General features: G+C 30.5%; 1 protein-coding gene across 4 annotated transcripts in view; it reads right to left on the bottom strand.

The window, feature by feature from the left end:
* LOC142326309 (PIH1 domain-containing protein 1-like) overlaps positions 1 to 17098 on the bottom strand; it is a 106991-nt gene that overhangs the window by 68482 nt on the left and 21411 nt on the right. For 3 of the 4 annotated variants that reach the window (XM_075368701.1, XM_075368698.1, XM_075368702.1), the window contains exon 1: positions 5587 to 5716. The exons of the other annotated variant lie outside the window; for it this stretch is intronic. In XM_075368701.1, coding sequence (XP_075224816.1) covers positions 5587 to 5700 — 114 coding nt within the window. In that variant the 5' untranslated portion in view covers positions 5701 to 5716. Of the gene's footprint in view, positions 1 to 5586; positions 5717 to 17098 lie in introns of those variants that run through there. 4 annotated transcript variants of the gene reach the window in all.

Raw genomic sequence — 17098 nt, 5'->3', positions numbered from 1 at the left:
TCTGTATAAAATATGTATATATACAATAATATATTAAAAAGCAATATCAAGAAATGAATTCAAAAACTATACTTAAATGGTATGATTACCTTTCAACAATTATTCTGTTTTTTTACATTTAATCATTCAAAAAAATCTAATCAATCCGAAATCCGCTTTTTTTAATCAATAATAATGATAAAGAACTATAAAAATTTCCATTACTCAGCTTAAGTAGTTTCTAAAGTAGTGAACAGAAAAAAATTTTATTTGAATCAGCATGGAATGATTATTATCATTAGATAGGTATAATTTAAAAAAAAATATATATTAAAAAAAAATATATATATATAAAATATTATGCCTTAAATTATAATATTTGTGACAAATTTAAGCAAGATGTGTAATATATTTTCCCAGTTTAAAATAACGGGTTAATTTACAGTTGATTAAAAACATTACAGATATTGCATCAGAATATTGAATAATGTATAAAAATAAATACTAAAAAAGTATTTATTACATTATTTATTTAACAATAATAAAGTAGAATGGTTTAATATTAAATAAACAAGCCTGATTAAGTAACTTGTTACAGTAGTTGACAGGTCATTGAAATCAATTACATTATAAAAAGTTCAGTAATGGTACGGAGGGGGGGGGGGGCGGTCACCTAAAGAAAAAATAAATAGTTAAAAGTTTAAGTTTTTTCTTGATAGTGAAACTGTATTTTCATCAGTAAATTATGATTTATCAACAATTATTTCACAATTACGAAAGATTAATTTATCGTAAATTGCAGAGTTTATTTTAAGGTCTAAAGGAACTGATGGCAATTTTTTGATATAAATTTGTCTACATATAAATAACAACGCAAAATTGCACGTTTAAAATATTTTTTTTCACGAAAAAGATAATGAACCTTATTAGAAAGCCTGAACCCCCTTCCAGCAATCACATGAGAAGAGATGCAAGGCGGCTTCATGAAAATATTGTATTTGATGGAACCCATAATTACAATTCTCAGAACCTTTCTGAGAATTATATTACCCAATAACCTAATATTACCTAACATAAGGTAATATGAGATGAGTTAAAAATAAAAAAAATAAATATAAAAATAATTGTATCTTTAATAATTCAGGGAATGTAAAGATACGAGGTCTGTTCAGAAAACAGCCGAATATCTGAAAGATATCCGAATATCTGAAAGATATCCGAATATCTGAATAGCCAAAGCAGATTTTTAGTGACATACGGTTGGCAGCATTGTGTTCCGTATAACTTCCTCCTCATCCACATGTTCTTGGATTGTTGATATCTCTTTTAGTTTTCGTGTGTTATTTGAGTGCAACGTGTTTATGTGTTAGTAGCAATTTTTTATGATTGTTCTTTTCTCCCGATGTTGTATCCGTAAAACCCAGCTTTCGTCTTCCGTTATGATTCTTTGCATGAATGTTTCATCGGCTTTCTCAAGGCGTTGCCGACAAACATCCACTCGATGTTCTTTCTCCTGTTCGGTCACCAAACGAGGAACAAACTGCTGCACGTTCAATTTTTCAGTCAAAATGTCACGGCATAATCCAATCGAGATGCTAACCTCTTTTGCAAGTTCTCTGACAGTCAATCGGCGATTTGCGCGCACCAGATCGTTGATTTTTCAACGCGGGTATCATCAGTTGAAGTCGAAGGACTTCCTGGTCGAAGGTCATCTTCGATTGACTGACGAACACTTTTAAACCGTGAAAACCATTCGTAACACTGCATAAGAGTCACAGGATCATCTCCGTAACTTTGTTTCAAAATTTGAAACGTTTCTGTGAAAGTTTTTCCCAGTTTCACGTAAAATTTTACGTTGTATCGTAGCTCCCGAAAATCGCATTACAAAAATCGCTACTACACTTAAACATACTGCAGTCAAATAACAATAACACAAAAACTAAATGTAATATAAAAAATCCAAGAACATATGGTTACGGAAGAGGTTATGCGGAGCGAAATGCTGCCAACCGCACGTCACTAAATATCAACGTTGGCGCGTAATTACTAATGTTCGGTTATTTTCTGAACAGACTCCGAACATACTTTCTTATTCAAAATGTTAATTTAATTTAGGCACATATTTATTTGACACCCCGACTTATGAAGTCATTACTATAAATTTTGTTAATATATAATTTATAATAAATAATTTTTTTATACATATTATAATGGAACTCTATAATACCTTACATCTTTTAAATTCAATTTTAAAGTATTTTTATTTCTTACCTTCCTTGGTTGTTTTAATTATTTTTTTTTGTCTGGAGAAAATTAAATCACCGTCTGTCAGATAGTTTCCTTCAAATCTACTTAAACCCAGTGTCACTCACATGACTAAGACAAATAATTTTTAATATTTATTTTATGGAAATCGGAACTCTATTCTAAAATTATCTGATCTGTATAAAATATTAATTCTGTTAATAACTGATGAATTCATTTGTAATTAGCGGTTCATTCTATAATTTTAACTTAATGCTTAAAAACCATCAAAACCAACAATAATATAATACATATGGATGAATAAAACGACTAATTAAAGTACTAAAAGCTGAAAATAGCTATCTCAAATTAAAATTATCTCACAAAAATGAAAAAAGTAACTGCATATAATCTTAAGAATTAATTATACTTTCACTAATTCTATTTAGGAAGAAAAAACAAATATAATACATATTAATCTAAATAAAAATAAAACAACCTTCTAAAATGTTATATTACACTTTGAGCCAACTAAATATTTGTAATCTCAGTTCACAAAAATATCTTGCTGTGATTTCAAAATAACTGGAAAAATGTTCGATAATCAATTGTAGATTCACTAATTTAAAAAAAAAAGAAAAACCAATACGCCTAATAATAAATAACTGAATTATTTATAATATAATAGCTAATTATAATAATTAATTAATGATTATTATTATTATTAATAATAATTATTATTAAATAATTATAATAGTAGCTAAGCAGCTGCTATAGCTATTTCAGCAGTCTCAATCGATCTACCCGATAGCTACTGTCCCAGCCTTAGTTTCTGATCACCGTGAAAACGAACTTTGAGCTGGAAAAAGATTTTCACAAAATGGGGTATGCTGTATTCAAAATTTTCTCATCACCTCCTAGGGTTTTTGTTCTTTCACCCCAAGCGAATTAGGAAGTCAGTTTAATTTTGTGAATTTTTTTATTAACACTAAGTTAAAAAAAACCCTGAATTTACGTAAGTGTACATAAATATTACGTCAAATATTTTTCATTAATGCCCTGTGAACTGTTAATTACTTTGCGGCAAGTTTATATATTTAATATCTTCGTGTATATACATTAACATTATTTCATGCAAAATAATTAATATGAATTCTAATCGCATTGATTTTTTATCATATATATTATTCTATTGTAGCAATTATATATTATTCTATTGTAGCAAATCTATCCATACCTGATGTTACTTATACGTATGTATTATTATTATATACACATAGTGTCTTTCTTTCTTTATCCTGTTTAACCTCCGGGAATTACAGTTCAGGTATTACTTCGGAGGATGATATTTATGAGTGTAGACTTGTACAGTCTCAGTTCGACCATTCCTGAGATGTGTGGTTGATTGAAACCCAACCACCAAAGACCACCGGTATGCACGATCTAGTATTCAAATCCGTATAAAAGTAACTGCCTTTACTAGGACTTGAACACTGGAACTAGGCGTTCCAAATCAGCTGATTTGAAAAGACGCGTTCACCACTAGACCGACCCGGTGGGTTATAAATATAATGTCTGTCTTGAATCTATTATTAAGAGTATATACCGAGATATAAAGATTTATTTATGTTTCCATATGGGAATAGCAGAATTTAAGAAAGATGCTTACATGGGATTATTTATTACAAAACAGTCTGTGCTCATATGGTTCAGGTAGTTGATAATGAGTCGTTTATTAATAAAATACTCAGCAAAATCACATAAAAGTTTAAGCGCTACATTTACACTTTCCTAATTGCCTTGCCTAACTAAATGAATAATAAAGAAACCTAAACTATATCTTGTGAATTTCTTTTTAAAACAAAAAGGGAAGAGAGACAGGCATTATAAAACATAATTTTTTTATATTTGATTCCTTATAAATTTAGCTCTTACAACAGTCTTTTAACAAGCAATCGAAACAACAATGTTGTCTTTCAGTTAAATCTTAGACCTCGAACATTTTTCTCAGAATGCACATTCAGCAGGGCCAGGCTGGTAAATCACACTTCGGGCTTACCCCGTAAGGAAGGACTGCTCCTATAATGGTGATTAATACTTCGGATAGAATGAGAAAGCGTCATGGACAAATGAACCTTAAGTTCATTTATCCAGCCGGCAGGTTTCAACCATCCGAAATTCACTATAATGTTAAACGGAATGCAATTCTGCCGTTCATATCCCATGAATCCACCATTTCTTATGCATACTGTAATTATTGTACATGGGGTGCCCTTCGACAACCTTAAATATAAATATATATCCAGATAAATCAAAATCAATCTTCCCAGATGTTAGATTATACTCTTATATAATTTAATATTGTTACTCCACCCATCCCAAAATTTCAATTCATAAAATCAGTGGCTTCCTTTGTAAATTTTGAAGTGCACCTAATTTTGTAAATTTTCTTAAAATTAAAAACCAATGAGAAAATCTTAACTAATTAAGTATATTAGTATAGTTCTTTAATTATATAAACATTTATATCCAAATGTACAACAAATAAATAATGTACAATTTGTTGTAACGCATTGACACAGACATTATGTATAGCTAGATTACCAGATACAGCTATTTATATTACAGCTACATTTATGTACTATATAAATAAGTTGATAATGGGGATAATTGTATCTAGTCAATATCGCGATCTAGTTTATCGCTTAGAAGGAATGCATTATGGATATTAAGTTGTAATCACTTTTTCCATTATAAGAGTATAAGAATAATAATGAACAGTTTTATTTATTTATTTTCATTTTGGGGGCACTGGTACATAAAATAACGATTTAGGTACTGGGTACTAAGTTTTATTTTCCCAGATGGAGAATAAAATGTAAAAAATTATTTTACATTGAGTAAATTAACGTACAATGGATTATTAAATTATCGTAGTTATTCTTTAATTTTTAGGATATTAAAGTAAAATTTTGTGAATCAGTTTAACGAAGAAGTTAGTACATATCTAAATTTAATAACAGTTTTGAAGTTATTTCTACTCTACTGAATGAATGTTTTATACTTATTAATTTATCAGTTAGAATTAATAAAAAAAAAAAACTGTTATACTGTTCTGCTCAAGACCGACTTTCGTTATTTTGTTTGCCCCGCTTAATCTTTTCCACCCCTTAAATAAAACGTAACTAAAGAACGATACAACCAATATTTATCAAATTTTCACACGCACTATTACATCATATGTCAATTTCAATGAAACTGATCTAGTAGTTCTGGAAATTTTCGAGCTTCAGAATTTTATATAAATAAATATATATATGAAAACCAAAATCTAAGTGAATGGTAATTTCGTACTTCTCATACCTTAAAACGTAAAGAGAATTCATTCGGCCTCCATTCCCACCAAGCGACTGAAAGTGGTACCGTACTACTTTCTTTCGAAAAATCTGTAGAAAAAAGTACATATTGGCTGCACATTTTGTTTCTTTCTACTTTACGAGTCGATTAGTGAATGTAAAACTAAGCATACATATTTTAATTACAATTAAAAAACCTCGAGGTTTTCATATCACTTGTTTTTTGTTTACAATTATATTTATTTTACTACTATTATTATTTAGTTAGAAAATATAACACTGCTCATTAAGTTATTGATTTATGTGTATAAATTGTTTTTAAAAGTTATTTATTATTTTTCTGTAAATTTTTTATTAAAATAATAATCGTATGCATAATTACGTATGTAATTATGTAAATTACAAAATACTGCTATTAATTTTATTTTCAACAAAAACAGTAACTAGTATTTATTTTTCTACCGGTGATAAATGTGACAAATGTGTATTATAATGAATATATTTATTATTTTTATTTCAAAGGTTCTGGATTCAAATTCCAATTACGGTTGTCATTTTTTCTCGCAATAAAAAAATTAATTTCTCATTACACAAAAAAAATTAATTTGGCAAAATCATTCGGTTGTAGTTAGAATTAAATTAATAATTATTTATTTAAAAGTGTTTTTTGAATCTATTTAGAATATAAAAGTAGTTTAAAATGGCGAAGCCGTTCATCAAACAGTGTCAATCACCGACTCAACTTTTTTTAATTAAGTGTTGCTATATTTAAATACTGAAAATAAATGCATATTATATAGAATCATTTTCATCAGTTTTGAGAAATGTGAACTTCAGTTCTGTTGTTTTTACAATTATGAATATTACTACTACTACTACTACTACTGCTACTGCTGCTTCATAATTTATTATAATGTATGTTGAATTCAGAGAGGAAATCTTTATATATACCTACAACATTAAATTGCTAATTAACATCGTTCGTGTGTGAAAAAAAATCAATTATAATAATTCTTAACGTTATATACCGTTAAAACTTACATTTCACTATATCATATTTAATCTGTTTTATTCATTTTTTACTTCCATATACAAAGTAAAGGAAGTATTGATATCGCGAAAAATTTCGGTTTCCAGATTTCAACGGAAATATCCATTTTGATCATTCCTCAATCCATTTTGACTAGCTTCGGCGTGACGTCTGTACGTACGTGAATGTATGTATCTCGCATAACTCAAAAACGATTAGCCGTAAGATGTTGAAATTTTGGATTTAGAACTGTTGTAGCATTTGTGCACAACTAGATATTACAACTCCTCTTTCTGTTCTTAGAAAGCTAATTTCGGTTATGCAAGTTATGAATAAATTGTTCCAATGGTAGCACAAACAAACAAAACTCCCGTAATATTACGGGAGTAATACGATATTAAAATATACGATATTTAAAAAATATCGTATATTTTTTAAATATATTTTAATAAGTACAATCATTTTTCATTAGTATTTCAAGTTTACCTTTAAAACGGTGTAAAATGGGAAAGTGAACATCGGATTGGTATGATATTTACTTAGAAATGACTTCTGTTTAATGTTTGCTTAAGCCAACTTTATTGAAAAAACATTTCGATTTTGAAATTAAAATTCCGTTTTCTATAATCTACACAATTTTTTTTCTTTACCATTTAACTAATTATAATAATTATTATTTTTTAATACTTTTATTTATAGTCTTATCACAATTTAAGTCATTAGCGACTTATCAGTGTAATGCATCTTCACCGGTAAATTTTTTGTCTTAAACAAACTCAGGTCGAACTCCTGAGACGTGTTGGTAATTGAAACCCAACCACCAAAGAACATCGGTATCCAGGATCTAGTAGTATTCAAATCCGAATAGAAGTAATAACCTTTATTAGGATTTGAACGTGAGTACTTCGATTTCGAAATCAGCTGATTTAAGACGACGAATTTTACTTCCTCGTACGAAGTAAAGGAAGTATTGCGTTCACGAAAAATTTGGGGTTTCAAATTTCAACGAAAGTATCCATTTTGACCATCCCTGAATCGATTTTGACTAGTTTTGGCGATACGTGCGTATGTATCTCGCATAACTCATAAACGATTCCAACGATACCAACCGTAGGATGTTGATATTTTGGATTTAGGACTTATTGTAACATCTAGTTGTGTACCTCCCCTTTTGATTACAATCGATTGAACCAAAAGTGTCCAAAAAAAAGCTTCGACTTTTTCTTAACTGCAATAATAACTGCTCATTGAGAGCTTTTCAACGATATATCATTAGTGGTATTTATTTTCGTTGGTTCCAGAGTTATAGACAAATAACATTTTAATTAACGAAATATCTGGATCTTATAAGGCACATCGGTTCGAATCACACTTCATCTCCTTTTTTTAACTTTTTTTTTAATTTAAATATACTGATTTATTAATAATTATTAATCTTTCACTGTAAAAAAAAATTACCATGAACAATAATTCAATAATAACAAAAGGAAATATCAGAAATTAGTAATGAGATAAAATTTTATGTACTTTTCATTTAAAAAAAAAGTGTAAATGTAATTTAATAGGCGTATAAATCATTACAAATCATTCATCTCATCCTCTGAAGCAATACCTAACGGTGGGCCAGGAGGTTAAACAAAAATAAAGAAGTGTACAGGAAATCATGTGTTGTCCACATCAGATTTTTTTTCTGTTAATACTATCTCTATATAACCGGTACAGATGTGTCTGTGTGTATATGTGCTACGTGACTGAGTAATGTGCTAATGGCAGCATGTGGTTATTTTCAGTTATTTTTTACTTATTTATTTTTTTCTCTTGTGAATTAAAGTTACGCGAAGGATAGATGGTCGATATCGAGATGAAGTAAAAATAAATATTAAAACATTTTACTAATACTTATGCTTTTCAAGGTCGCTTGAAATGATTCTTACTGAGATTATAAAAGTAGTAATTTGATGAGGTGCAATTTAGGATAAAAATCTTCTTTTTTGTTTCTTTTACAGTTTTTTTTTTTTTACAGTTAGAGATAATGAAAGTTCAACTATACGTTTAAATTACAGTTTTTTTTTCTTTAAAAGATTTTTATGAGTATTCTAATAGTTTATAAAATAAAATAACGACTACTGACTAAAACCTAATCATTCCCGCCTTAATTTAACAATTGAAATGACTGTTTAGTTTTACTTTCTTGACATCATGGCTCTATAATTTAAAACGAAAAGAATAGTAATCAATCAAAAAATAGGATATGGATTTTTTTTTGCATTTCTCGACACTTCATGACCCAGAGACCCCCCTTAAAAAAAAAAAAAAAAAAAAAAAAAAGAGAGGATAATGTTCGTGCGTACGGGTGTTGGCGTGTTTGAAGCTTAGTAATGACTTTTGACCGGATAAACCAATTTTTATGAAATCTGGCAGAGAGACCCTTTGATATATGGGGAAATTTGCAAATAAATATAGGGTAATTCGTCTCGGCCTTTCATCCGGAGGTCTCGGATTCGAATTCCGATCAGGCACGGTATTTTTCAAACGCTACAAATTTCCACATTCATATTCTCAAGCACAAACTTCGTTGCAAGCTTGTTGTTAATTAATTAATCAGTTTCAAAAAAAAAAGAAGAAAAAAATGGTTAGAAGTCAATATTTTCAGAAGGTGGCATACATAGTTTCTTTGGGATCAATTTTCTAAAAATTCTGTAAGCATAGCCCACTTTATATTATGCTTATCTTACCATTTAAAAATAAAAGTGCCCCCCCACAAAAAAAAAAATTTCCCCTTCCTCAAAAATCGGATCCTTTTATTTATTGCAATATTTTTAACCGAATGTTTTGAATTATAGATTAAAATATAGTTTTGAATTTTTAATTTCACGTATCATTTTTTCATTATATAAAATAGATAACCAATGTCAAGAAGTATAACAACTTTGCTGTCAACTTTTTAGATTTTCAATAATTTTTTTTCTCCTTTTTATTTAATAAACCCACCGGGTTGGTCTAGTGGTGAACTCATAATCGCAAATTAGCCGATTTCGAAGTGGAGAGTTCTAAGCTTCAAATCCTAGTAAAGGCAGTTACTTTTTTACGGATTTGAATACTAGATCGTGGATGCCGGAGTTCTTTGGTTTTGGGTTTCAATTAACCACATATCTCAGTAATGGTCGAACTGAGACTGTACAAGACTACACTTCAGTTAAAATTATACATATCATCTTCTGAAGTAATACTTTACGGTGGTTACAGAGGTTAAACTGGAAAAAAAGGAAGTTTTACTATTCTAAGTTTATGGCATTTTGAAAATTAACATGAATGATTGTCGTTTAGTGGTGATCGATTTGAGTGTGCTTTCCTACAAAATTAGTGAAAATGAAATCAACCGGGGAAATAGTTTAATATTATTTCTCATAAAGATAATTCTGCTTATGGTTTCTGTAAAATAAATGTACCGAATGTAGAACATAAGATAAATTTAAATTCTTAACTGAAGGTCAGAATTTATTGATTCATTATAATATATACTCGTATTTACAGTAGAGGTTTATAATTCATTAAGCCTACTTGATAAATGCGTTAAGGCGGAAATATAAGATAGTCTTGATAAGTTTTGTTAATCTATAAATAAACGAATATGAGCGATTTTTACTTGTTAATAGAATTTGTATTATCTTTAATAGTATAAATAAATTTAGCATTAACTCTGCAGTTATCGCAGTCCATTGTTTGGCAGGATTATTATTTCAGCTATTAATATTATATAACAGTAATTAGTTTACTTAATATTATTTTTTGCGTGGTTAGGTCACAAGAGCAATGAATTTTTTCTAAATTAATTAATTCAACACATAAGCTTAAAGTTTGTACGTGAAAATATGAAAATGTTGGTTTTTTTAGCGAATGAAAAATGTTGTGCCTGACCGGTATTCGAACCCAGGACCTCCGGATGAAAGGCTGAGACGCAATCACTCCAGCACGGGCATTATTTGGGTGATATGTTCCACCCTTTCTAATTCCAGAACAACGCATCAAATTCTATGAAATTGTCAACAAACGATTTGTAAGCGTGTCATTTGTGTGATTGGGACGTGTTTCATTTGTGGCAACTTCAAAAATAATAAAGTAGCGGACGGTAGAAGATATTAAAAAAAAAATAACTAAAATAAATTAATCAATATGTAATAAATATAAATATAAATCGATATAAAAATAAAAATTTATTTAAAAAAAATTTATATAAATATGTATGTAATCAATATGTAATACGAATATATATAATTAGTACCGAAAAAATAAACTAATCTAATCGAAAACTAATTTATATCAAAAACTGAAAAGTCTTTGGACAAATATTTTGTAGTTAACTCTGAAAAGTAAAAAAAAAAGATTATGTGCCACAATAATATTACTAAAAATATGATTAAATAAATATTAAGATTACAAAATTTTGAATTTTTATGTATAAGGTGTTACAAAATCTTCAATAAGTAACCGTAAACGAATATTTATTAAAAATATAACAATTATAAATTTTCAAAATATTTAGAAAATTCTATCAGAAATTCTTTGCTTCCTTATTTCTCTTCTTTAATTAAGAAATAATTTAATATATTATGCATTCGTAAGGTTTAGAATACTGATATTAAAGAGTTGCTAAGCAAATTTCAACAAACGGGTTAAAGATAAAATAAAAGGCGCTGAGACCGGAAGACTGAAACTAGAAACCAGGTATGCATCTTCTTCCCCCCTTAGAGTTAGTAAACTGAAATCTACCGTACTTATCCTAAAGAGATCAGTTTTACTGGAAAAGTATGCAACATTTATTTTGAATAAAAACAAACAAGAATAAACAAATTAATTTTTCCGGATTCGAAAGAGCTTAAAAGTCGGCCCAATTTCATCAATGAAATTAGTCAGGAATATTTACTTCAAATTTATAAATTTTCCTAAAAACTATACTCTTAAGATGAAGGAACAGGATTAAACGTATTCTCCCACTTCTCAGTATATTTCTTGAACCTGGTGCGATAGAAGTTTCAATTCAACATTACTGACAACGAGTACTTAATGATAATAAATACTTACAACTTTCATATCTAAGCTATAAATTCATCGGATATATTATTCATATCAAAATATTAATCTGTATTAATGGATTAATTTAATACATTTTATAAGTTCACAAAAGAAAAAAGTGAATAAACACTTTTTATAATACTATAGAACGGAACAGTGAAATGTATAAATTCAGAACATAATCGTTTTGACCCAACCTCGATTGACTGGAATACGCAATCTCACAACTACAACACATATTAAACGTAAAATCTTGCGGGTCGATTACATTTCATCAGAAAATATTGTGAAGGCTTGTATAAAATGTCGTTCAGTCGAAACGTCGAACTGTATTCGTAGAAATGTTATTACACTACAGAAATGAGTTATAAGAGAATTTTTCTAACTTAGCAATTTATCAGTTTTTAAACGATATTAATACAAAGGTACAATAGAAACATAAGTATTTTATAGTACCGTAAAAAATAAGAAAGAATATAGTCCAGCGAGTGAATATTTCTTATCTCGACCACCGATCGGTTCGATGTATTCACATTGAACTAAATTTTATACGCGGGCTAATTAGATTGTTTATAATCAAGCAAAGATACAAACGTCTACTAAAGTATTAATAACTTTCGAATCGGATTGGATTCATAGTTATAAATTTACGCTATCATATAAAATGTGCATCGTTAAAAGATCTCAGAGTGTACGAAATACGGAAGACAAACGATCGAATACGCATCAGCTAAATCGGAGAAAGGCTGCTATGGGACTCTTATGTTTCGTTCCGCATGATTTTCCCTATTTATAATATGCTAATTACCTTTGACTGCGGTTACCCACACTCGCCGCCAGTATCAAATCTGACGAATAAATCCTAGCTATTTGTAGAATCAATAGCAGATACCTAATCAAGAGGAAAATAAACGTTAGACTTTTTCTAATAAAGAAAAAACAAATTATATACGTACTAGGTCTGTTCAGAAAAACCGAACATTTTCAATTACGCGGCAACGAGGAATTTACTGACATGCGGTTGGCATCGTTGTGTTCCACATCACCTTCTTTGTAACCACATATTCTTGGATTGCTGATATCTCATTTAGTTTTCGTGTTATTGTAATTTGAGTGCAACGTGTCAGAGTGTTAGTAGCGATTTTCCGGAGCAACGATACGTCAAATTTTGCGTGAAATTGGGAAATACTTTCACAGAAACGTTTCGACTTTTGAAACAAGTTTACGGGGATGATGCTCTGAGTCGGAGGCAATGTTACGAATGGTTTTCACGATTTAAAAGTGATCGTCAGTCAAATGAAGATGATCCTCGACCAGGAAGGCCTTCGATTTCAGTCGATGACACCCACGTACAGAATATCAACGATCAGTTGCGCGCAAATCGCAGATTTACTGTCAGAGAATTTGCAGAAGAGGTTAGCATCTCAATCGGATCGTGCCGTGACATTTTGACTGAAAAATTGAACGTGCATCGAGTTTCAGCAAAGTTTGTTCCTCGTTTCAGCAGAAAGAACATAGAGTGGACGTTTATCGGCAACTTCTTGAACAAGCCGATGACGATGAAACATTCATGCAAAGAATCATAACGGGAGAAGGAATCTAGATTTACGGCTACGACATTGAGACAAAAGTTCAGTCATCACAATGGATTTAACAAATGATCTCCATGCCCCAAGAAAACACGTCAATCTCGATCCAATGACAAATAAGTGATGCGTTTTGTTTTTTCGATTTTAATGTAATTGCGCATTTTGAATTCTTGCCTCAAGCTGAACCGGTGAAACGTGCGTACTATCAAGGGGTTTTACAACGGTTACGTGAAAAAAATCCGCAAAAAGAGACCAGAGTCGGGGCGAGACAACTCATGATTCCTTCACCACGACGATGCGCTCGCACACTCAACTTGGTCAATTTGTCAATTTTGAGCCAAAAATCAGATGGTTGTCCTCCCGTAGCCTCCCTACTTGCCAGACCTGGCATCATGCGATTTTTTTTCTTACTTCCAAAATTAAAAATCAGTGATGAAAGGACGCCGTTTTGAAACTATTGATGACATTAAAGCAAATTCGTCACGGACCTTAAACGCCATTTAAACGCTTCATAGATTAAATAAAACTATCCAGGACTGCTTTGCGAAGTGGAAATACCGCTGGAAAAAGTGTGTGAATAGGGGAGGTGAGTACTTTGAAAGGGACAAGAACCAATAATTTGCAAAATTAATAATAAACATTAAAAAAAGGAAAGTTCGGTTATTTTCTGAACAGACCTCTTATATGTAGCGTCCAAGAAGTCCCAATCCCGCAATTAAGATTTTTCTACTGTTTTGAATGTCCCGCGGTATTCGGTCGTTAAGAAATAATTTCTTTACTGCAGTTGGTAACCCTGCACTCAAAGTCACAAAGAACACTGCCACATAACAAAGTCACTTTTTATCTTGTTTCAGTCGGAAAGGCACGGCTGATGTTAGTGGACGCAGTTACAGTGTTAAGGAGAGATTATTGATATTTATTTGGGTGCATTGACGCCGACGCATGGGGCAAACAGTGTCACAACTTATGAATATACTTCCGGAACGTTTTAACAAGGGCTTTTCTTGTCAAGAGACAGTGCTTGATTGAGAGAAACGTGCATTTGCAGTCTGACCGGTCAATGGATGAATGACGCGAGTGCAAATTTGCTTTGCTATAGCCGATTCGATTGGACAATCTCCAATTACATCTATTCGTAAAAGCGACCGAACTTAATATACCGAGATCAACAATGAACGATCAAATTAAAAAAAAAGACAACGTAAAATTATTTCGATCAACGTTTGTGAATGAATTATCAAATGGAGTTATGGAACATGGTGTTGCAGTGAGCAGTACGGTTTTAAAATAAGTGCAATTTATGCAGTTCACAAAATAGGACTGTGGGTTTCTGTACTAAGGAAAGTCCTCAGTTTGTTCATCAGCTGGAAAGGAATCCACCACATGTCTTGGCGCACCACATGTGCGCCAAGACGGCATGTATCAATTTGCATACATTAGACTGTTATGCAGACTCATCTGTTTATTATAATTCATAAGTTTATAAATGTACAGAGTGATATTAAAATATGGAAACGGTTTCACATTTCAAAACTTGAAATGTGGGATACCAGAAGAAAGAAACAAGTAGAGATCTACACAGTCACAAAATTACTACTTTATGACGCGTTTGGAATTTTTGTCCGCCATATTGGATCCGCCAAATTGAAGGTGAACATGTGACGCATGATTTTAACGTAAAAGTTTCCGAGTTATAAACAATCAAATATGTAAAAAGCGAAAAAATTGCGGCAATAATAAAACGAAGTAACTTTTTTATTTCGTATTACCTTCATAATAGCATCCAATGACAAACCTTAAACAGTTAATGTTGGAATTAATGGTCCAAACACTAATAATATCAGCCTTTACAATAATAAATAAACTAATAACATAAACACAATAACTAATAGCTTGCAAGACTACTTCAAATTAAATGATTAGGTCGACTAATATTATTTACTTTAATTATCACAATATTAAATCTTCAAGTTTTCGGTCCTAAATTACTTAATACAATAAATTTTGAAAAACATTACACGATTTCAGAGATTTTGAAATTTAAAATATATATTACAAATTTAAAGTGGTAAATCAGCTGTTACTTCACACTGTACATTACAGCAATGTAATGAAGTTTTAACTTCTTTTTTTGCTCTTACTTCTACATGCAATTACAGCATTTGACTGTCTCGAGATTAATTGCGTATTATATAAAAATATATAATATATTTTATATTGGAGAATTAAGTTGAGCTGGATCAAATTTTTATTCACTAGAGCAAATTTTAATATTATCTTTTTTATTCATTTAGTCTTATCAAATAATAATGTATCCTTTAATTTAAAACGAAAGAATAACTGTTGATGATGTACAGGTACGGTGATAGAGTACGGCCTTTACAAGAGATATGTGATTTGTTTAATAGCAAATTTCAAAACTAAGAACCAATAAGTAAAAAAAAATATGACCAACACAGTAACACAATTTGAAGAAACCGGTACTGTAAGAAATCGTTCTCGCACCGAGAGACTAACTGCCACTAATGATGCAAAACCATTAAATGTTTTGCAGATGTTTGTTGAGGACTATCGTTCAACAATACGGAAAACCGTTATTCACCATGACATTAGTTATTCATCAGTTAACCCACTGGTTGGTCGAGTGGTGAAGGCGTCTTCCCAAATCAGCTGATTTGGAAGACAAGAGTTCCAGCTTTCAAGTCCTAGTAAAGTCAGTTATTTTTAAACTGATTTGAATATTAGATCGCGGATACCGGTGTTCTTTGGTGGTTGGGTTTCAATTAATCACACACCTCAGGCATAGTCAAACTGAGGCTGTACAAGACTACACTTCATCATTTACACTCATACATATCATCCTCATTCATCCTCTGAAGTATTATCTGAAATGTAATTACCGGAGGCTAAACAGGAAAAAAAAGAAGTTATTCATGTTAACAAAATTCTTAAAAACAATTATTTTCACCCTTATAAGATACTCCCTGTGCAATAACTTTCAGAAGAATATTTTGACGGTCGTATACAGTTTTGTGATATTATAATGCAAAAAATAGACTTGGACGTAAATTTTTCTAATTCAACAATATTTACAGATGGTTCATTGTTAAGTGGCTAGTGATATGCATAACCATTGATACAGGAGCAATGATAATCCCAGATGGATAGCCCACCGGGCTGGTCTAGTCGCAATCAGCCGATTTCGAAGTCGAGAGAGTTCTAAGGTTCAATTCTTAGTTAATTTTATATGGATTTAAATAGTAGATCGTGGATACCAGTGGTTCTTTGGTGGTTGGGTTTTAATTAACTACACATATTAGAAACGGTTGACCTGAGACTGTACAAGACTACACATTATTTATATTCATACATATCACCCTCTGAATTAATACCTTACGGTGGTTTTGAGAGATAAACAGAAAAGAGAGGTGGAGTAATTTTCAGGATAAGATATCGATCAACTACTTTATCTTTTGACGAGAAATAGAATTTCAACCCCTTCTTGAAGGGTGGCAAAGAGGTTGTAATTAAAATATTTTAAATGGTAATAGCTTTTGTATAATACATCATTTTATAGGTCTCTCTAACACAAGAAAAATTGTAAAAATAAAAGGTTAGCAAGACGTCTGTACTCAAAATAATGGTGAGATAAAGTTTTAATTTTGAAAATGATTAAATTTACTAAGTTCAAATAATTAAATTAAATAAAAAAGAAATTAAAATCAAAATTGTAAAAGAAAATTTAAAAAAATTAAATTTGTTAAACACAAAAAACTGTTTTTGTTCCAGTTTAATGAGTAAATAAATAAAATTATCCCCTAGTCAAC

The sequence above is a fragment of the Lycorma delicatula genome, chromosome 6 (assembly GCF_047948215.1).
Source record: "Lycorma delicatula isolate Av1 chromosome 6, ASM4794821v1, whole genome shotgun sequence".
NCBI classification, from domain to species: domain Eukaryota; kingdom Metazoa; phylum Arthropoda; class Insecta; order Hemiptera; family Fulgoridae; genus Lycorma; species Lycorma delicatula.
The sequence above is the reverse complement of the archived record's forward strand: the minus strand, read 5'-3'. Positions and strand labels throughout refer to the sequence as shown.